Source organism: Osmerus mordax, chromosome 9 (genome assembly GCF_038355195.1).
Source record: "Osmerus mordax isolate fOsmMor3 chromosome 9, fOsmMor3.pri, whole genome shotgun sequence".
Classification (NCBI taxonomy): Eukaryota; Metazoa; Chordata; class Actinopteri; order Osmeriformes; family Osmeridae; genus Osmerus; species Osmerus mordax.
The window spans coordinates 15,939,669-15,961,519 of record NC_090058.1 but is presented as its reverse complement, the minus strand read 5'-3'; the positions used below and the strand labels follow the sequence as shown (position 1 = coordinate 15,961,519).

General features: G+C 45.9%; 1 protein-coding gene across 3 annotated transcripts; it reads right to left on the bottom strand.

Annotated features, from left to right (window-relative positions):
- Positions 1-21,636, bottom strand: shprh (SNF2 histone linker PHD RING helicase). 3 transcript variants are annotated; one of them, XM_067243158.1, is made up of 29 exons: positions 20,539-21,636; positions 18,701-18,830; positions 18,266-18,484; positions 17,971-18,049; positions 17,704-17,854; positions 17,479-17,584; positions 16,764-17,020; positions 16,025-16,678; positions 15,483-15,734; positions 14,515-14,593; positions 9,685-9,848; positions 8,914-9,170; positions 8,046-8,167; positions 7,773-7,861; positions 7,579-7,671; positions 6,831-6,938; positions 6,417-6,559; positions 6,148-6,321; positions 5,957-6,019; positions 5,606-5,831; positions 5,153-5,290; positions 4,184-4,285; positions 3,707-3,778; positions 2,664-2,852; positions 2,103-2,195; positions 1,929-2,015; positions 1,592-1,770; positions 897-977; positions 1-747 (listed from the first exon to the last, which is right to left on the bottom strand). In XM_067243158.1, exons 1-29 carry the CDS (start codon positions 21,142-21,144, stop codon positions 651-653), a joined length of 5,010 nt encoding a protein of 1,669 aa, XP_067099259.1. In that variant the 5' UTR covers positions 21,145-21,636; the 3' UTR covers positions 1-650. The 3 variants fall into 3 exon arrangements, with proteins under 3 accessions (XP_067099259.1, XP_067099260.1, XP_067099261.1); XM_067243159.1 differs by lacking the exon at positions 1,929-2,015; XM_067243160.1 differs by lacking the exons at positions 1-747; positions 897-977; positions 1,592-1,770; positions 1,929-2,015; positions 2,103-2,195 and having other exon boundaries at positions 2,773-2,852; positions 3,657-3,778.
- Between the last annotated feature and the right edge of the window lie 215 nt (positions 21,637-21,851).

The window sequence follows — 21,851 nt, the reverse complement described above, 5'->3', positions numbered from 1 at the left end:
AAATGTGTACATGACAGCCTTTTATTTGCTAAAAAGAGAAAACACCTCAAATGGTCACAGTGTTTACTGCGATCAGAATGATTTGGCCCTCGTACGTTTATCAGAACAAGTCCTTGTCATTTGTGAAGGCTTGTTAGCTAACTAATCAACAATGTATTAACACACAATTAATGACAATTGCACACGACAGTATCACCAAGGCAACTTAAAAAAAGACCCATTTGTCATATTCTGTGGTAGTGCACATACATAAACTGTATTAGTTTATTTGTAAAACCATATTGGTAACGGTTATTGTTTATAGACTGTCGGAACTCTGGAACGCCGTTAGATAAGGATGGTTACGATGATGTTCTCCTGCCAGTGCTACGTGGCCCAGTCTGCAAACTCCGGCCTCCTGTCTTATCAGGCTGGAGAGTAATCATCTAATAATGGTCTAGCTTCCAATAAGTGTTCGATATACTTCCAAAAGGGATCACATGGTCACCTGTTAAGGTGCGACCCCCCCAGTGCCTGAAGGAAGTAGGAGACGGGGTGGGTGGGGGTTAAAACACTGACAACACTGCCTCCGCTTCGTGTGTAGCTGGTGAGGGGAATCTGGCGCGTGTCCTAGCCCGGGTCCTGGGGTCTCCTCAGTGTCGCGGCACCATTCATTCCAGCGCCTCGCCGTCCTCGGTGAACAGGTCGGCCAGGTCAGCCACCGTCAGAACGGCGGCCTCCGAGTGCTTCATGGACGTGGCGCTGTGACTGGAGACACGACACAAAGCTCAGAAATCACAATACACTACCTTTACTAGACAAGAGCATGTTAATATGGTTAATATTAATGCTGTTAACAGAGGGATTTAGATCTAAATAGATATTTTACTATGTAACCTTCATATGAAGCATCTCACCTCCTCTCTGCGGTCTTCAACATTGCCTGCATTCTTTCTTCAATGGTGGATTTGATGAGGAAACGGTGAACAAAGGTGGGTCTGAAAGGGAGAGAGATGAGAGAGGCAGGGAGATAAACAGTGAGAGAGAGACAAAGAGAGACAGAGGAGAGAGAGAGGAGAGCCAGAGAGGAGAGAGACAAATAGGAGAGACAAAGGAGAGAGAGACAGAGGAGAGAGAGACAGAGGAGAGACAGAACAATAAACACAAAGAAAAAAACAGCGAGAGAGAGGGAAGGGAGAGGAGAAAAACAGAGATACAAACACAGAGACAGAGAGCGAGAGAGAGAAAAAGAGAGAGAGAGAGAGACAAAGAGGAGAAAGACAAAGAGGAGAGACAGAGAGGTTTATTACTGTGTAGTTGTGGTAACTATGGTATATTTGTTGGCACTTTTTGTTCATCTGAGTGTTTTGTTGTTGCCACATATTTCAAACAATACTGGTTGTCGTTCCTTATGTTGTTTTTGACTGGTATTTGACTGGTATTGTTGATTAATAGTTATCTGTTATTGTGCCTCTAACTTTGGCAATACGGTTGTAGTGTCATGCTAATAAAGCTGAATTGAATTGAGAGAGCGCAAGAGAATGACAGAAAGAGATACGTTAAACAGGAACCACGGCCTCTAAAGAGCAGCCAGGGGAGGCCCAGGACTTACTTGGTCTGGCCGATGCGGTGTACCCTGCCGATGGCCTGCAGCTCATGGGCCGGGTTGAGGATGGGCTCCACCAGCAGAACGTGGGTGGCCTCGATGATGTTCAGCCCATTGGAGCCGGTGTGGAGAGGCAGCAGCAGGATGTTGATCTTCTCCTCGTACTTGAAGGAGCAGAGGTTCTCCTGGAAGCCAAGTGACAGATGGTGAGGTTTAGAAACAAGAGGGGGTTTCCGGTTTCTGGAGAGCTGGGGGACAGCATCACGTCGCTCGACCATGTCACTTCCTCTCTCTCTCTTGGACTAAGTTTAAGCAATTCAACCCAGTTTCACCATCTACAAACCTGGAATTTGTGAATGCCATTGATCTGAGAGAATTCCATGTTGTTGTCAAACAGTGCCTTGGCAATGATGTCCAGCACACTCTGCCACTGGAAACAGAGAACAGAGAGGGGTACCGACAACCTGAACGAGAACATTTATACAGTTCCAGGTGAAACATCAAACCTGGCTCTCACCGTGGAGAAGACGAGGCACTTGGCTCCTGGATCGGTCAGCTGGATCTTCTTTAGGGTTCGGACCACGGCCTCCACCTTAGTGGAGTGGCTTCCCTGAAGAACGACAAGCAACCTTTGACCTTGATGTTGTTTATGTGGCTGGGTCCTGCTCCATGGCGACACAACACTGAGTTGAACAGTGGTGTTCACTGTGGCCCAGACCCTGACCTTCCCATTGTGTGGAGTGTGTGCAACGTGTCTGTACTGTAGGTGTACTGTCAGTGTTTCTGTGTACTGTGTGTGTATGTGTGTACTGTATTTGTACTGTCAGCGGGTGTACTGTGTGTGTGTGTACTGTAAGTGTGTGTCTGTGTGTGTGTATGTACTGTAAGTGTGTGTCTGTGTGTGTGTATGTACTGTCAGCGGGTGTCTGTGTACTGTGTGCGTGTGTACTGTGTGTGTGTGTATGTACTGTCAGCAGGTGTTTGTGTACTGTGTGTGTGGTGTGTGTATGTACTGTCAGCGGGTGTTTGTGTACTGTGTGTGTGTTTACTGCGAGTGTGTGTTTCTACATAACCCCACCTTGACAGGGATGTCCTGGCCCCTGTCAGCGGCCTGTGTGGTGAATACGTAGGAGATCTCGGCGTGTGATGTGGTCTGCCTGCAGATGGCACACTTGATGGAGCGCCGGCGCGAGCCCAGGCTGTACTGCTCGACGATGATGGCGATGCACTCGTTACAGAAGCAGTGGCCGCAGGTCAGCACGGCCCACTGGCAACCAAAGGACACACACACACACACACACATTGATGAATCCACACTGTCAAAGGCAGCCATAGCGTTGTTGGCACACACACACCACGGGAAACACACACACTGATGAATACATACTCTCAAACACAGCTGTAATCTTATACGCGAGCACACCACAGGGCACACACACATTTATAAAACACACACTCTCACTCCCAACACAACCTCCATCCTCGCGAAGGGGCTGGGAGTGGTAGATGCCGACTAGAAATGACAAACAAACAGAATGTGTGGTATGTCTGTACGCCTGAGGTACATTTATAGCCTCTGCCGGTTTTCCCGGATCCAGCGAGGCAGTGAGAGAAAGAGAGGGCATTAGATGGAGGATAGCTGTAATTAAAACCCCCACGTCCAGCCCTGATCACTGAGTTTGGCAGAGAGGGTGATGTTCTGTCTGTCCCCCCCCTACTATGCTACCAGTGTTTCCCCTACCATTATATTAGGGGGGGCATTTCTTTTCTTTTTTTTAATGTTTTTTGTATTTTTATTATTATGGCACCAGATCACAAACTAAGTAATTTAAGGTTACCATTCCTATAAAACAGGTCTATAGCTTGCTCTTTTATTAAACAAACTAAATGGCCTTCTGTTATTTATCTTATTTACACAACGGAATGTCATTTCTGTCTCTACATGGTCACCAACCCTGTACTGAACTAAGAGAGACAGAGAGAGACAGACAGACAGAGATAGAGAGAGAGAGAGACAGAGAAAGAATCTGGATCAGGACAGCAAATGACCAGACTTGGAGGATCATTTTACTTCTTCTGTCAACAGCGTCTGGTTCTTTAAGCTGCAGGGTGGCTTCTCACCTCCTGGCCCAGGGGGCGAGCGCAGATGGGACAGGGCTCTGGGTTCACTCCTCCGGTCGCCTTGTCCTGAGACTGAGTGCAAAGACACACACTGTTCACACACACATTGGGATCTTGTGTCACAAAGTCTCCAGCAAAATTAGAAGGGGCCGAAACATGTGACATGATAGGTTAGCAGAACTAGGTGAGCAGCACTGACTCCGTTCATGAAGAACCACTGTACCGTCATTCCAACCCTTATCCAGCACACCTGATTAGAATATTAAGCTGAATCATGTTTGTGACAAATGGAGTTGGAGTGTAAATCTACGGGAGGGTCTCTCCCCAGGAGCATGGTTGGATAACCCTGTTGTATAGCCTCAAGACCAGAGGAGGCTGAACCATGTGACTCAGTCATGTGACTGAGTCAGGTTCAGGGAGCATGCCCCTGTGTTTCCAAAGCAGGGGCATGCGTGTGTGTGTGTGTTGTGACAGTACCTTCTCCAGGTTGGACAGGTAGAGGAACTGGCCAAGCTTCTTCTGCAGCTGAGACTTTGCCACGGCTCTGTCATTTAGCAGCTTGACCCGGTTCTGATCCACCTGAGAAGCAGAGGGGTCAAAGGTCATGGTGGCGCGGGCTAAGCACAAGAAAATCACATTCAATACTGTGGAGTAGAAAGATTTACTATGAAATATTTTCATCAAAGTGTAAATGTACATGTTCAGGGTTTTTCCTGCATAGAGAGAATTTGGGCGCGCCTAAGCCGTTTTCCAGAGCGCCTATGATAAATCCTGAGCGCCTAAGGCAAAAAAAAAGTGTGCAATGCATGTCAGCGAATATGTTCTCAATAGTATGTTTCAAGTAGGCTACAGCCGAACCCTCGTTCTGTTTTGATCAATAGTAATCAATTGATAAGCGTGTCTTCTTGTCTGATCAATACGCAACTATGAGGTGCGCGAATGGACAGAGCGGCCAGTAAACTGTCATTCCGCTGCGAGGGCCAGCCCGACGTGCACGAATACACCTGTACAAATGCAAATGAAATTTCCACTCAAAATTCTGACAAAAGTTTGATTAACGATTTCCAACGCAGCTTCCATTGGTATTCTTAACCTGGAATGATAATATATAGTGTAGGCACGAAGAAAACAAAAGGAAATTGCTAAATACCTGGGAATAAATACATTGATTTGTATAGCGTTTTTTTGGAGCACGTTTGGTGTGTGTATATACACACACACACACACACACACACACACACACACACACACACACACACACACACACACACACACACACACACACACACACACACACACACACACACACACACACACACACACACACACACACAAACATATATCTACTGTGTGGTACTGTTCAAAAGTCTAAGGCACCCAATATCATTAATATGAATATTGTCCATATATACATTGTCAGAGTATAAAACTACAATGATGGCTCACCTCGTGGGGCTCGATGATGTGCAGCACCTTGGGCTTGAGCTCGTCTGGGAGGCGGACGCGCAGTCTCTCGGTGGCCATGCCCAGCTCGTCTATGGCAGACACGTGGTCCCTCAGAACCATCCAGTACTCGTGGAGCACCTGGGAGTAGGAAGCTTTCATGAGTTTCATGTCTTCATTTGCAAAAAGGCTTGAAGAAATAATAAAATGACTAAACAAATTCACAAAACGGCACAAATTCAGAAGACAAAAAAAGACAGTCGATATTCATGTACAAAATCTTGGGTGCTTAAGACTTCTGCACAACACTGTTTAAATATTATATATATATACACTCATATACTGTATGTATAAACACACATTTCTGTCATTTACTTTTATTTTGTTTATTATTTCCTGTGTTTTGGACCATGACGTGTTGCCTGTCAATCAAAGCATACCATCCGTCGTTCGTACCTTGTACTCCTTCTTCCAGTTCTCAAAGAGCTCCATGAAGGTGTTGCCCTCCTCCAGCAGGTCCGAGTCCATCCTCCGGGCCTTGGCGAAGGACAGGATGGCCTTCAGAGAGCGCTCCGTCTCGCTGGTGGCCCACAGGCCGCGGCTGGTAGTGGGGAGGCGGTCGTCCACCAAACCCTCCTCGTCCTCGATCATCTCCTCAAAGATAGCCGTCTGACCCTTGACACTGACGGGGGCGGGACACAGGGGCTCAGGGACCAATCTCTCTCTCTCTATCTGCCTTATCAATGGCGACCTTCTCAAAAGGTGGCGTTCGTAGGACGAGAAGTTTGTTAGGGTTTGCATACTCACGTGTGTGAAAACAGCTTGGACTCGTAGTCAGTGAAGAGCTCGTCAGCTTTGCAAAACACACAGCTAAACGGTAACAAAGACATTTCCAAATGTTAGAAAAGTGTGGGAGGGAGACACCCACGCATTTGAGACCTCTAGACTCTCTGGGTAATTACTGAGCTGGACTGTTGGAAGTCAGTGGCATTTCCTACTTGTTGAGAGGCAGGCGGACAGGCCGGAGGTGACAGAGGGTGGCCTCCTCGATGACGGCCTGGGACGGTATGCCCTCAAGTCTCTTCACGGCGCCCTGCACCGTTTCCTGGGACTTCATCAAGTCATCCATCTGGGTGCTGAGCAGGAACTGCAGGCCGCGCCCATCCCGGAACCTGAAGGCGGCATTCTCTCTTAGCACACACACACACTGACCTACCTAACACACCCAAATTGAGCCCACCTATAATAAAAAAGTTAAAAATGTTACTTGTCGGCCATGGTCAGCTTGTGGGCCTGCTGTTTGTAGCTGCAGGTCAGCTCGCTCTGGATGCGGGACACCAGGTCGTCGTCGATGGAGTACTGGATGGCCCGCTGTATGACATCCAACCACCAGGGGGAGCGCAGGTTGACCTGGAGCGGTTGAGTGACAAGACCACAATTAGAGTCAACGACATGGGACACACACATGCCTGTTCTAACAGACGTACACAGGGACACACACACGATAGAACTCAACACTCAAGTTTGTTCTTAATGGGTAATACAGACACACAAATATAACATTCAACCATTTTCTTCGTTGGTATTACATGTAGAGCTGGAGACTCAAGCTTGTTCCTCAGGACATGCAGTAGTACAGGCTACTCAAGGCCATGCTGTATGTCTTGGTATCGACACTCACTTTGCGTTTGAGCTCTCGGATGTTCTGCAGGACCGGCTGGAGAGCCTGCTGGGCTTCCGACACCTCAGAGTTGGACTTGGTCATGTAGTGCTGCCTTAGCTGCTCTGCCTGCAACACCAGACACCAGGGCAGAACCAATCAGCACCGTTCAGATTCATGTATGTAGGCCTGCTGTAAACCTGATGTGACAGTATCAGGACCATTCATTTATGTAGGTCTGCTGTAAACCTGACATGACAGTATCAGGACCATTCATGTATGTAGGCCTGCTGTAAACCTGATGTGACAGTATCAGGACCATTCATTTATGTAGGTCTGCTGTAAACCTGATGTGACAGTATCAGGACCATTCATTTATGTAGGTCTGCTGTAAACCTGATGTGACAGTATCAGGACCATTCATTTATGTAGGCCTGCTGTAAACCTGACATGACAGTATCAGGACCTTTCATTTATGTAGGTCTGCTGTAAACCTGTATTCATTTAGCCAACTCACATGAAATGTGTTCATTGAGTAGAAATTACATGACATTTATTTATTTAGCAGAAATTCCATGACACTATCAGGACCATTCATGTATTCTGGTTCGATTCCCGGCCGTGCCAAATGACGTTGTGTCCTTGGGCAAGGCACTTCGCCCTACTGTAAGTCGCTCTGGATAAGAGCGTCTGCTAAATGACTAAATGTAAATGTAGGCCTGCTGTAAACATGACATGACAGCTTTACAAGGTAGTCCCACTCTCCTACCTCCTCCTTCAGTTGATCATCTCTCAGTGTAGGAGGTATCCCAGGGTGCTTTGCGTTCAGCAGTTCCATCAAGTTGTGTGTGGCATGGAGCCTCTGTTTCCCCACAAAACAAAAGAAAGGAAGGATCAACAACGATTTTCTTCTTCTTCTGTTTGTTGCCCAGTAACAGAGGTCAAAGAGAGGTCAAGCTGCACCTGTAGGGAATCGGTCTTCAGCCTGCCTTTGTGCTCCTCCGACGAGCGAAGCACTTCCCTGTACATCTCCACAGCATCCGCAAACTCATCTGCAGGTGGCAATCACAGCGTCGCTCATTAATACTGCACAAACGTCCGCACTCCACAAACCAGTCTACAAACCAGTCTTTCAGAGCCCGGCCCGGGACAAAGATGAGAGGCCAGTCCCGGTGATGAGATCACAAGACAGTTGCTGTGGGTCAGGTTCCCATGGGAAAGCAGTGGACGAAGTACCTCGGATGATGTGGATGCCGGCCAGGCCGTTGAGAGCGCACACCAATTGTCTGTGGGCCTCCTCACACTCCACTCGACATTTCTTCTGTAGGGACTTCAGCAGCTCCTCCATCGTCATGGTGCTGCAGCCGAGAGAGACCAGGCGCATCAGGTCAGACGCTTGTTCAGCACACCCACTTACAAGCCCCCCGCGCCCGCTCTCACGCAGCAGAGGTCAACCCCCCCCCCTCCCCGGGCTAATTAATTACAGGCTGATCTTCTGGAAACGAGTACACACACAAGCAGATAAAGAAAGCCTTTCCAGTACCCCCCCGTGAGTCTCATGACCTCCACCCTCATTCCACGACACCAAGCCCATTCTTCCACGCCCCCCCACCCAACCCCCCTCCCCTCCTCCAAAGGATCTCCTGTTGACCTTGTGACCCTGGCAAGTGATTGACAAGGCTCAAATTAAATTAAATGTGTTCATTTAGCCAAACTCACATGAAATGTATTCATTGAGTATAAATTACATGACATTTATTTATTTAATGGAAATTCAATTCAACATATTCATTTAGCAGATGCTTTCATGCAAAACGACACAAGGGTGGGATTCGACCTTGCGATCCCATAATCTGCAGTCACACGCTCTAACCCCAGGCTTGTCCAACCCTGCTCCTGGAGAGGTTCCTTCCTGTAGGTTCTCTCTCCAACCCTAATCTAGCACACCTGACTCAAATAACCGGCTTCTTAACCTGTTAAATCGAGTTGGTCACAACGGGGCTGGAGCCAAAACCTACAGACTACACGACTTTGGCTCTTACAGGAAGGCAGCTCTCCGGGGAACAGGGTTGGACACTCCTTGCTTTAACCGCTAAGCTCCTACCTCTTCTGAAAGGGCAGGAACTCGCCTCTCACGGCCTGCGGGTGACAGCAGGCCTGGCGCAGCCGCAGCAGTGGGTACAGGAAGGCAGAGACAGAGCGGCGGTCCAGGCTTCCCAGCTTTAGCGTCCAGTCGGAGATCTTGCGCAGCTTGGCCAGGGCGTCGTGGGAGCACACCTCATGCTGCCGCCGGTAGAAGTGGCCCTCCACGGGGGAGAAGTGCAGCCAGTGCACCTCCTCTGTCTGGGGGGGGATCTGGATCTGGGAGCCAGGGAGACAACAGCATGAGGAGTGTGGAGGGCTGATGTTGGGATGTGATGCAAGAGGCATATACTGTATAGTACAGTACAGTATGGTGTAGTACAGTACAGCATAGTACATTACTGTATACTATAGTATAGTATAGCCTTTTAATCCTGGGCCTCAAGTCCACTGTCCTGTATGTTCTAGGATGTTTACCTGCTGGTTCAAATGAATGGCTCGGTATCAAGCTCTGCAGAAGCCTGATAATGAGCATTCATTTGAATCAGGTATGCTGGATCAGGGAAACGTCTAAAACGTACTGGAATAGTACAATACAGTATAGTACAGTATCGTACAGTGTAGTACAGTATCGTACAGTGTAGTACAGTATAGTACAGTGTAGTACGCGAACAATATTTGTATCGCTTAGGATAAAAGTGTCTGCTCAATTAATCAAATGTCAATATAATGCAGTGTGTGTGTATGCTTAAATTTACGTACATGTATTTGTGTAGTACACTGTAGCTCTGACCTGATCGATTACATCTTTCTTAGCGGATCGCCACAGCAGCTGGCCAATCAGGTTGTAGAGGGGCTCTGTGTTGCCACGGCGATAGGGGCGGTAGAGCAGCTGGTCCCACCAATACTTGACCCAGTAGGGGTCCACTCCCAGGAACAGAACCAGACCATAGAGATCTGAGAGGAACACGACCACAACCAGACTGTACACATCTGAATAGTATAGCATAGCAGTGGTTCTCAAAGTGGGGGTCGCGAGACAGCGAGGGGGGGGTCGCGAGATGATTTCCAGAAATCAAGGAACATTTTAAAACAATTAGAAATAGCATATTTTAGCCAAAATGTTTACAAGTTAAAAATAATAGTTAAATTAATGCATGCAAATAAAAAAGCCATCAGCCTTTTGATTTTCCATTCACTGGAAGTACGGCAAACCATCTGACATCCAACCAGGAGGACGCATTAGTTAAACTGTCAAGCGCCCGAAGATTAAAGGCAGCGTTCTCAGCCAAGACACTGGCTGAGTTTTGGATTTCAGTGGAGAGGGAATACCCATGGACGCGGGAACTAGTGGTGCTGCAGCACCCCCTGACAGCACGAGAATTTAAAACTGGAGGGTTACAATTTCTGGGAAAATTGTATTCTGTGCTTGCTTGCTACGGTGCTTGCAGATGGGTCTGTCCCCTTAAGTTTTTCCCTTCTAGTGATACTTTCAAGCATTTAGCCTATTCATATTGCATAATTCATTAAGAACCCCCTTTGAAACAAGCGAACACCCTTTGAAACAAGCTACAGTAACAACGTTGTCACCGGCAGTATTTCAGATGGAATCACGATTCAAACAGCCTGCTAGTCTGCTAACTGAAAATATGCCCCCAAAAACGTAAATAAGTTTGACATTCATTTAGGGGGAAATTAGCCTGACGTTGTCATACTCATAATTCTAGTCAGAATATGAGTCTGATACCGCTGCGTTGGGCTGTGAGTAGGGGGCGTGTTTCAACCGAACCCGGAAAAAAATGCCTCTTCGCTCAATTGGATGGACCTACAACCAATCAGAGCAACGTAGTATGTTGTTTGTTGAAAACGAATAGACCAATTATCACCCTACGTCACACGACTGTCAAGCATGCTCAACTGCGCATGTCGGATGCAAAAGACGAACTTCTCCCGGGTATAATACACTTGGAGTGTCGATCAGGTCATCATATATCTCTGGCCACTGGATTTCAGGGCTTCACATTCACTTTTTGAGGCACTTGTCCTTTGGACAAGTACATTTACGTTTCATTTGTCCATGCACAAAAGTCACTTGACCCCGATACCTTTAAATAGCCTGACCAAGTGATCGGGAAAAACTAGCCTGGCTAACGGAGGTCGCTTTCTCAGGCAAATGATGAATGAAACATAGCCTGGTCCTAACCAGACTCTCGTACATTTCATTTGTACAGAGAGTCTGGCCTCGCTCCATTGACAAGCGTTGACTTCCTTGTAGGCGGGTATTCTGTTGAAGTTTAAAACTATTGGATCTGCCCAGAGCCACTCTGATCTTCCATAACCAATCGCTAGCGTTCGCCTTAGCCAATTCCTTCACCACTACTGTAACAGAGCTAGCTGCCGTAGCTGGAAAATCAAACTGTTCCCGAACCCCGTGCGGAGGATGGCCACAACATCATGGCCACCAACAAAACTAAGCAAAACTTGTTCTTGCTCTGGCTTTAGCTTATGGATATTTGTCAGCGTTGCAACAACGGACCGAATGGCTTCGCTCGCATCTTACTCCGCCGACATTACGGAACTACAACACAAACTAGCGCACAACAGCCACTCCCTCTGTTCGCTGATCTGGCCGGTAAAAAATTAACTGGAGACATCTGACTTACTTATCTCATGGCCAGACCTAGCCTGGCTCTGCCCTCCTACATACTTCCGCTCAATTTGGATTGTGCTGCTGTAGTAGGTCTGGGATTTCAGTGCATCAGTCGGTTTTTAGAACAAATTTTTTGTAGGTCCAATCAGCGAACAGAGGGAGTGGCTGAGAACGATGACATTGATGTCGTGCACTTCGGCGAGAGCACAACCTTTGTTCTCTCACATGTATATTTATTATTATTATTTATTTTCGCCCCCCTAAGGATCAGTCAATATTTGGACTACATACACAACGGCGGTGTCAAAAGGTTCGTCTTGGTAGCGATTGCGTTGGTTGTATTTTTATTTACGTTCCGTTGCATGGTTTAAGTAGAAATTGCGTTTTTGTGGTGAAAAGTGAAGCTAACGGTGGCTAATTTGCTAGCCACAGTCACTGACGTTACTAACGTCACTACGTCACTAACGTCACGAAAACACGCGTGACTACCTGTAGCAGAACATTCGTTTCGCATCTGTTAACTTGGGGGATAGCTAGGCTAACTATAGCTTTACTGCAAGGCAGCTGCAGGAACGCCACAAGCAAAGAGGCCAGGGTGATAACTATTTACTCATTTTACTTTGTGATATGACACACAATTGTGATGTGTAATGTACAGTATAAGCTGATATTATTAAGGAAGTACATCTACTTTCGGAAACAGTAGTCTACTATTTCACTGAAGTATTAGCATCATGACATTAGCCTGTGTTGCCCGGGCAACACATACTACAGTGGTCTATGATGTAGCGTTATCTGTTTTCAATCGTTAAAATAAACATTCCTCACATATACATTTTCGTTGTAGGGTTTATTCTGACATTAGTAAACGATTTGTTGGTGAAATTACCATTACCTGTGGTTTCAAACCAGTGTAGCTCACTGCAACGCTGTAGCTTAGTGAGACACACTACAAAAACATCTACACTACACAGCTGTTTAGGAAGTCAAACAGCGACAGAACATGTTCGGCACTCTCCTTACTTAAATCAAAAGTCTATCTAACTACTAACCTGAACTTCATTGCCACAGCCTAAACATTGTCAATCTGTTCATGAAAATAATTAATTTCAGCCTAAACCGTACAACGGAACGTTAAATCCAATTCAACCAACGCAATCGCTACCAAGACGAACACAGCAGTAGTCTAGTACTGTACCGTAGTAGTACAATTTACCGCGGCAGCTTCTCCACACAGGGCTATATCACATTTTGCGTTGTTACTGACAATGGTCGCTACCAGTGAGCTTTTTATGAATGAGCGATTTTCCACTAAATAAATGTCAAGCTTATTTACGTTTTGGGGGGCATATTTTCAGTTAGCAGATGGTACTGTTTGAATCGCGATTCAATCTTCTACTGCCGGTAACGTCGTAGAATAATCTTCAAAGGGGGTTCTTTATTCATGAATGAATGCAATATGAGTAGGCTAAATGCTTGAAAATATCACGAGAAGGGAAAAACTTAAAAGGATGTTTAAGTCATAGAGATTAGGTCAATTTTTACACCGGTCTGCCAAATTTATTCGTTTTGATTCAACGATGAGGCTGCCTCTTGCAGGGGAAATGAGAAGACATCTATTTCATTCTACACTTCACTCGTATTTTCAGTTGTAAATGAGCAGCAAAAAAAATATGCTTTTAAATCTATGTAATCTTTATAAATAATAAGTATGCATTTTTATATGACATATACAGAAATATCAGTTGTAAAAATGTCATTCAAAAACGGACCCCTGTGCAACTGACGCAAGCAAGCACACCCTACAATTTCCCCAGAAATTGTACCCTCTCTAGTTTGAGTTGTAGTTCAGTAATGGCGGCGGAGAAAGATGCGAGCAAAGCTATTCTGCGGTTGCGGCAACGCTGCCGAATATCCATAAGTTAAAGCCGGAGCAAGAACAATCATCATCATGATCTTGTGGCCCTCCTCCCCACGGGGTTCACGCCTCCGCATCGTCCATTATCAGGTGATATTGGACACCTCGTTGGGCATTATCCCTTACACGTCGTATTCATGAGTCGTTGCTGACGTGGGCTGACGTTGTGACGTTAGGCTGGCACTGATTCCCTTTGCCGACAAAAGGCACTTTTTGCCACAAAAACTTAATTCAAACCTAAAGCATGCAAGACGCAAGACGAAACTTTTGACACCGACGTTGTCTATGTAGTCCAAATATTGGCGGATCCTTAGGTGGGCAAAAATAAATATAATAATAATAAATATATATTTGAGACAACAATGGTTGTGCTCGCCGAAGACGTGAGCACACCCAATAACATCACTTGAAAATCCACCACCGTGGCACAGCCCCGCAGTAGCGGACTGGCCATCGGGAGCACCGGGAGAAGAATAACAATGGAAAACCAGGCTAAGAAAACCAGCCTAAGAAAGGTAAGGGTGGGGCTGAAAAATTAAGAGACCAAATGACATCACCTTCACTAGACAAGGTTTTACCAATTGAAAAACGGTTAAGTTTATTTTACACAAAGCTCAAAAAATATTTTGCGCTCAAATAAAGGCCTACACATGCTCGCATTAACTATCGAACTAGCATCACATCAAACTCAGAATGTGCATGCATTAGCAGGTTAGCTGTGGTGACGTATACAGGGGCCGGTTCTGGTGGGCCGGTCTGGATCAAAGTCCAGGGCCTAGTTTTACTCCCACGTATACGTAAACCACCTCCATTATTTTAGGGGTCGTGGGATGAAATGTTTGAGAACCCCTGTAGTATAGTATACTATATATACAACCAGACCATAGAGATCTGAGAGGAACAGAACCAGACCATAGAGATCTGAGAGTAACAGAACCAGACTGAAGAGACCTGATAGGAACACAGCACGTCCTATCAGTCTAAAGGAACCAGCAGTTCCTAAGGTCAGGGGTCATGGAGGGATCAAAGGTCACAAACAATGAAAAGCAGCTCACCCTCAAGGCCTCGCTGCACAGGTGTTCCACTGACGCACCAGCGGTTGACCGACGCCAGGCGGAGAGCCATCTCGGCTGCCTAGAGAAAGGAAAGCTCTGGTTCAGGCTCTGACAGGACATGAAGGCCCTGTATGAGAAGACACAGCTACCCAAAATGCAACAGCCACAGCAGCTGAAGTCAGGACATGACGGCTGTGATAGACGCAACTACCCACACCTGTACCCAGCAGCTGTGGTACAGTATTTATGATGATCATGTAAACAGGATTGGCTATGATGATCGTTTATGATACAGTATATTCTGATATGACTATGATGAAGTTATGCTAGCTAGAGTATATTATGATAGTACATTTAGTCATTTAGCAGACGCTCTTATCCTGAGCGACTTACAGTAAGTACAGGGACATTCTCCCCGAGGCAAGTAGGGTGAAGTGCCTTCCAACGACTCCCTAACCGCTTAGCCATCTGACCCCCCAGAGTAGAAACAATCTGGCTATTAAATGGTATAGTATATTATTCATGGTATAGTATATTATGATAGTTAAGATGTGATTTGCCTTTGATGATGTTATGATACTGAATATTATGACAGTAGGAACAGGACATGACTATATTATGACAGTAGGGACAGGACATGACTATATTATGACAGTAGGGAGAGGACATGACTATATTATGACAGTAGGGACAGGACATGACTATATTATGACAGTAGGGACAAGACATGACTATATTATGACAGTAGGGACAAGACATGACTATATTATGACAGTAGGGACAGGACATGACTATATTATGACAGTAGCAACAGGACATGACTATATTATGACAGTAGGGACAGGTCATGGCTATAATATGACAGTAGGAACATGACATGACTATATTATGACAGTAGGGACAGGACATGACTATATTATGACAGTAGGAACAGGACATGACTATATTATGACAGTAGGGACAGTAACCTTAGCTGTGGTACACTCCACCATCTGGGCCTCGTCCAGGCAGATGCGCCACCACTCCACGGCCACCAGGGGGCTGGGCACAGCCATGTAGCGCTTCTGGTAACGGAAGCGGCGCCCGTCCTTGCTGTTGCTGTGGGGGATGTCCACGTAGTTGAGCTCCGAGCGCAGCACGTCGTAGGTGGTGATGACCACGTCCTGCTCGGCCAGCATGCGAGGCTGGATGAAGCCATGCTTCTTCACGCCCTGGTAGACCTGGGTTAGGACACAGGAAGTAGAGACCAACACAGGTTGTGTTGTATAACAATGTTATGTTATAGGTATTTCAGATGAATATATAAACATATAAACAGTGTGTGTGTGTGTGTGTGTATGTATGTATATATATATATATATATATATATATATATACATACATGTCTTTTTATTGTATGTGTTATAATATGTGTTAATAATACTATGTAGGTGTTAATAATAATAATAGATTGATACTATAATAAATGAACCCTTCCCTATGAGTCCTGATGAGAGCCAGGTTCTCCTACCAGCACTCTGAGAGATGAACAGCTGATGTGGCGGGTGATCTCCTCCACCCACTGGTGGCAGATGGAGCTGGGGGAGATGATGAGTGTGGCCCCAGTGGGTACAGGGGTCATGGCCACCAGGCAGTGGGGGCAGTAGAAAGGCGTGGTGCCCAGGCTCTCCTCCTTGTAGTTAACGCATTCCGCGTGCTGCCACAGCTGGCAGTTCAGACACTGGACGCGCGCCTTGTAGTCCACCAGGCCCAGCTCGCCGCAGATGCACTCGAAGCGGTAGTCAGGGGTGTTGAAGGGGACCGCCGAGGCCCTGGTGGGGGTCGGGGGCTCCTGGAGGAGAGGGGGTGGGGGCATGTCTCTGTGAAGGGACTCTGGCATGGGTCTCTCCCTCGCCAGGGAACCTTGGTCACTCTTGACCTGGGAGTAGACGGAGGTCTCTCCTTCTGGTGTTTTCTTGGGCGCACCGGTCGACGTGTCCTCAGACGTGTTCCTCTCATCTCCGTGTGTCCTCTCCCCCGGCTCGCGTCTCGCTCCGTCCTCCTCCTCGGGGAAGTCGAGGGAACCGGGGCTCTGGCTGTTATCTGCAGCGGAGATCGCGTCCCCCCTCTCCTTCGCTGTTTGCCTCTGGGACGTTCTCCTGGGTTGAGAGTCACCAACAGGACTCTGCAGAGGAAGCGAACATGGTTGCTAACCTGCTGCCTGTAAAAAACAACTAAATGCATACTTGTGAGGCCTTTAACCTACTCACAGACTTGGCTGCAGGCGTCTTCTTCTTCGGGTCTTTGTATTTCTTCCCCAACTTGAACGATCCGGCCAAACCGCGACCCTTGACCCTGTCCACCAGCTCCTCGTCAATCAGCTTACCCAGGGCCCTCTTGATGTGGTTGCGGTTCTTTAAGAGGTCATACTGGTACGTTGTGCGGATGTAGGCGAAGATGGCGTTGACGGACGCCCCCTTGCCCACACGCATCTCTTTGATAGCAGTGAGAAGCATCACACGCACAGCTGGAGATGGATGACAGAAGACAATCATTAGGGGTGGGAATCTTTTGGTACCTCACAATTCGATTCTTGGGGTCACAATTCAATTAAAAATCGATGAACGATTTTTTGGATTCACGAATTATTTTTGTAATCAAATTTCAATTCAATATAATGCTTACATTTGATTCCAATTTGCTGTTTAGTGTTACTTGTTTCTATTTGACTGTGATAGGCAGTTAAGTGTTGAAGAAAAAAATCCTACTGCATCAAAACCTTGAAATGTATTATTTTTCTTGCAGTTTAGTAAACTTAAAAAATAAACAAAAATAAAAAACATTACAAAAAATAAAAACAAGAAAAAACATCGATTTTAGACATTTGTGAATCGATATGAATCGCTCGAAGACTGAATCGCGATTCAAATGCGAATAGATTTTTGAATTTGTGGAGTAAATTGTGTTTTTTGAACCGGAGCTTACTAGGGTACGATATCTTGACTTTGGGTCCAACTTCTGCCTTGTAGTGAATGACTTCCTCCTCGTGTTCCAGTGGAGGAGGAGGGACAAAATAATTCACAGATTTGCCCTGCAAACACACACACACATTCAATGTACTTTTCACAAACTAAGATCACAAGCTTCAGAAGATTCCCATGTCCTGTGGGAATCCTGAACACACAATGTCTGTTTCACAACGTCTCTCACCACAGGCAACGTGAAGGCCTCCTGCTCAAGTCCCTGTCGAGTGTTGTACAGGATGAGAGCTAAGACCTCCACTGTCTTCCCCAGACCCATCTCATCTGCCAGGATGCCCCCAGGCCACTCCACCCCAGCCAGGGGGAACTCACATATCACACTGCAAGGACACAACAGAAGGATCCACATTTTATCACTGCAGATGGGGAGAAGTTTGCCTTACTATTAATACAACTAACTAATGAACTAGGAGATGTTTACTAGGAAGTAACTCACCAGCCGGTGAAGGGATTGTAAAACAACTTCTTCCCACACAAAGTAACCACCTCTCGCCACAGGAAATGCAAGGATTGCTCTGGTTTGAAAGGAGTCATTTGGTTAATGGTCAATCAAAAACCGAAATCAATCAGATCAGAGGCTGTATCAACATTACTGTACTGTACAGTAATGTATTGCATTCCTTATAATAGCAGATGCTATTATCCAAAGGGACGTACAGGGGTTGGATTTGAACCTGGGCAATCAAATCCCCTAACACAGAGCTATACCCACCCTGCCTTCAAAACCATACCTTTGGGGCTGTTGTGTCTGTATTTCTCTCTTCTCAGCATCCAGTTGACGGCCTGTTTCTGATAGGGCCTGAGGACAGGTATCAGAGCCTTGTGCTGAACTTCATAGCGCTCCTCCTGGCTCTCTGTCTGGTGGAGGTGCCTCACGTAGTCATACAGCTCCTCCACGTTCTGCCTCTCCAGGTCCGTGTCACACTCCTCCTCCTCGTTCTCTACCACTTCTGCCCAGAGAGAGAGACACAGGGGAGAGACCAAGAGAACAACTGAACACCAACCTGTCCTTCAACACACACTTCAGTTTAACCACACAGGTGTTAGCTTGACCATTCATACAACCGCTCCAGGACACGGTTGAATTCATGAAGGTTTAGATAACCATCTATTCAAGCTGGCTCTAGAACAGGAAGTGAACCCTTGCTCTCTTTGTGAGGACTCACCAGGGATGATGAAGTCATAGAAATACTCCATAAGTTTCTGCATCAGCTGATTAACTTTCCTTGTACGACTGTTTCCTTCACTGAGGAATTCTAGTTTCCCCAACCCGGATTCCAGCAGGTAGATCCCCACCTGCAACATGACACCAAAAAATCACTCAAGAGAAAACAATCTTTTAGCACCTTAAAAAATATATTATTGGGTATATTTTAGGGCTGGGTGATATAAAATATTAGCGAAGTAATGACTTCCCTCAATAAAGATATAACATTAATTCATTTTCAATAATGTCTATAGAGATAATTACGAACAGCAGTCCATTTAATTTATGTGATGCAGCAGGAAGTTGCGGATAGTGATGGGAAGTTTGGATCATTTTACTGACTCGGTTCTTTGAATCTCATTCAGTAAAATGAACGAATCATTTTTAAATTGTTGCTTAACATTTTATAGCCAATTCGCTGGCCTAAATACGTCCACTGCAAACATTTATCATATTATCGTGTATATGTTAGTGCATGTAAACCAGCAGATAGCCTACTATTTTAAAAGAAAAATTCCTGAATTAAAATAATGCATCATGACAGTTTGTATGATTTGAAATGGTCATTTATTATCACACTAGCATTTAATTATCACGGCAAACAATTACACTGCACTGAACTGTAAGTAAAGTAAAAAAAAAAAACTGTAATTACCGTATTTCTTCTATTAAACGCAGCAGTGTTTATTATTAACGTATTTAGCTAGCAGTGGGCCCCTAGTGCAACACAAGAGCATGTTCATTAAAATGACATGCTGCTACTACCGTATTTCTTCCGCGTTTATTACACAATGTCCATTTGTGGTGCTGCGTTTATTCGAGGCCGGCGTTTATGACACAATGTTCATTTTTGGTGCAGCGTTTAGCTGAGGATGGCGTTTATTTAAGGGCGCCGTTTAATCGAAGAAATACGGTATTACTTGTGAACGAATATCATTCACGTCTTACTAAACCTAGTCACGCAAAAGTGAATGAGGTAAACAAATCCTTTCTGTTTCCTCTTCTGAGCCTATGCAGGTCACGTGAAAAATGATCCAAAGACTCGTACCCGAAGACCCAGTCTGGAAATGAACAAATCATTTCTGTTTCCTCTAGCTACCAGTAGCCTACTGAGCTTATAGAGCTCTAAAAATGACATTTTATGAGTTGACAATAAAAAAGAAACATGAAGCATTTGGTTTGTACAGGCGTTCTTGTCTGAAGCAAATATGCACCTTTTAAACAAATTGTATTAATATCATCTTAATTAGGTTATCGCTATCGAATGGAAATATATATATATGTATATTCTGATATGACTATGATGAAGTTATGCTAGCTAGAGTATATTATGATAGTACATTTAGTCATTTAGCAGACGCTCTTATCCAGAGCGACTTACAGTAAGTACAGGGACATTCCCCCGAGGCAAGTAGGGTGAAGTGCCTTGCCTAAGGACACAACGTCAGTTTGCATGACCGGGAATCGAACTGGCAACCTTCGGATTACTAGCCCGATTCCCTAACCACTAAGCCATCTGACTCCCTGATCTCATCTGATCATCTATTGTGATCATTTTTTACCCATATCGCCCAGCCCTAGTATATTTATTGCTTTATTGGACCATTTGTTAGTGAAGTGTGACAGGAAAGGCAGGAGAAAGATAGAGGGGAAGACATGCAGCAAAGGGCCAAGATCGGATTTGAACGCAGGGCCACTGCTGGAAAGCCCTCATCCAATGAGCTACAGGGGTTCCCAGCACTGGTTTTACCCGCAAAGAAATCCTTAACTCACAATTGTCCTGTAAGTTGAACTCACCTTAATCGAATCATCTCCTGGCTGGTGGCACAGCTGCACAGCTCTTCTCTTCTGCAGCCAGTCTAAGTCCTCCAGGGAAACACCATGCAGAGTACACTCCACTGCGCACACCGCATCATGAGGCCTCGTCTCTGGGCCTGGCCCTGCACCTTCCCCCTCCCTGCAGCTCAGACGGAGGCACAGCTGGTCACAGACCCGGTGGAGCATGAAAGCTTGATGCTCCCAGCCAGGCATAGACCCTAGATTCCGAAGGCTGAACTCCCCCATTAGTGAAGTCCAAGTCCGGCCCAGCTCAGAGGCCGGGATGACAGAGAGAGACAAGGAGGCTGAGGAGGTGGTGTCTGAGGATGAACATGGGAGCTCCTCTCCTGGTCCTGGTTCTGGTCCTGGCCCTAGTTTTGATCCTGGATCCAGGTACAGGGCAGAGCTGGAACAGCCAACCTGTGCATCGTCCTGTCCCCCTGCTGTGAGAAGAGAACTGACCTGACTCTGCTCGTCCTCTTGGAAGGCCTCCTTCCTCCGGTCCTCATGCATGTTCCAGTTCAACTTCTTCTTAGCCTCTTCGTGTATCCGTACCGGCGAAGCCCGTTTTCTTCGGTTGCTCATGTTGAAAGCTTATGTCGCTTACCTCTACTATGATATTATATGCAATGAAAGCTATTTTGGCTGTAATCACGTTTGAACTTCAAGAGCTTCTCAAACCCTGGTTAACTGACAAGATGCTGTAACGCATAAATAAAGTTGTCAACTTGAAAGCATTGTAGGATTAGCATTAGCTGGTGGTAAATGTAGGTTTCCTATCGTCCCGCAACGCTGACAAATCACCACAATTGTACCACAGTTCACCACAATGCAATACATTGATATTAGACGCACTGCAATAATACCTGTGGGTAAGTACAGCAGGTGTAAAATCTGAACCCTGCAAAACATACATTGATGTTGTTATCTCGTTAGTTGTTTATGAGATCAATACCTAAACTCATTCAGTTATAGGCTATTATCCATGAACGTCGCTATATCTCCAGCGTCCTAGCCACTGTGGTCAATGTACAAGCACGACCAGCTAGTTACCGTCAGAAAACAATCATGCTGGATTTTGCTTTCAAATGTTGAAGTTTCACACAACGAGACCGCTCCACTGCGGAGCGCCATCTTTCAATACAGGAACTGAGGTCTTGCTCGAACAAATCGTTAAAAGAAAAAAACACTAGATGGCAGCAAAGGCCTCAACGAAATTGAGAAGGGTCCAACCAGAGCCCGTTTACGAAGAGCCTGTCCACTCCCTATTACAGTTTTTCCCCATTGCTTTG

Bases quoted from the DNA above. Each gene is read 5' to 3' on its own strand.
- shprh (XM_067243158.1), bottom strand. From the start codon at position 21,144: ATGAGCAACCGAAGAAAACGGGCTTCGCCGGTACGGATACACGAAGAG. The intron at 17,855-17,970 runs GTGAGTTACTTC...GTGTCCTTGCAG, and splicing joins TACAATCCCTTCACCGGCTG to TGTGATATGTGAGTTCCCCC. The intron at 14,594-15,482 runs GTTACTGTCCCT...TCCTTTCTCTAG, and splicing joins TGGAGTGTACCACAGCTAAG to GCAGCCGAGATGGCTCTCCG.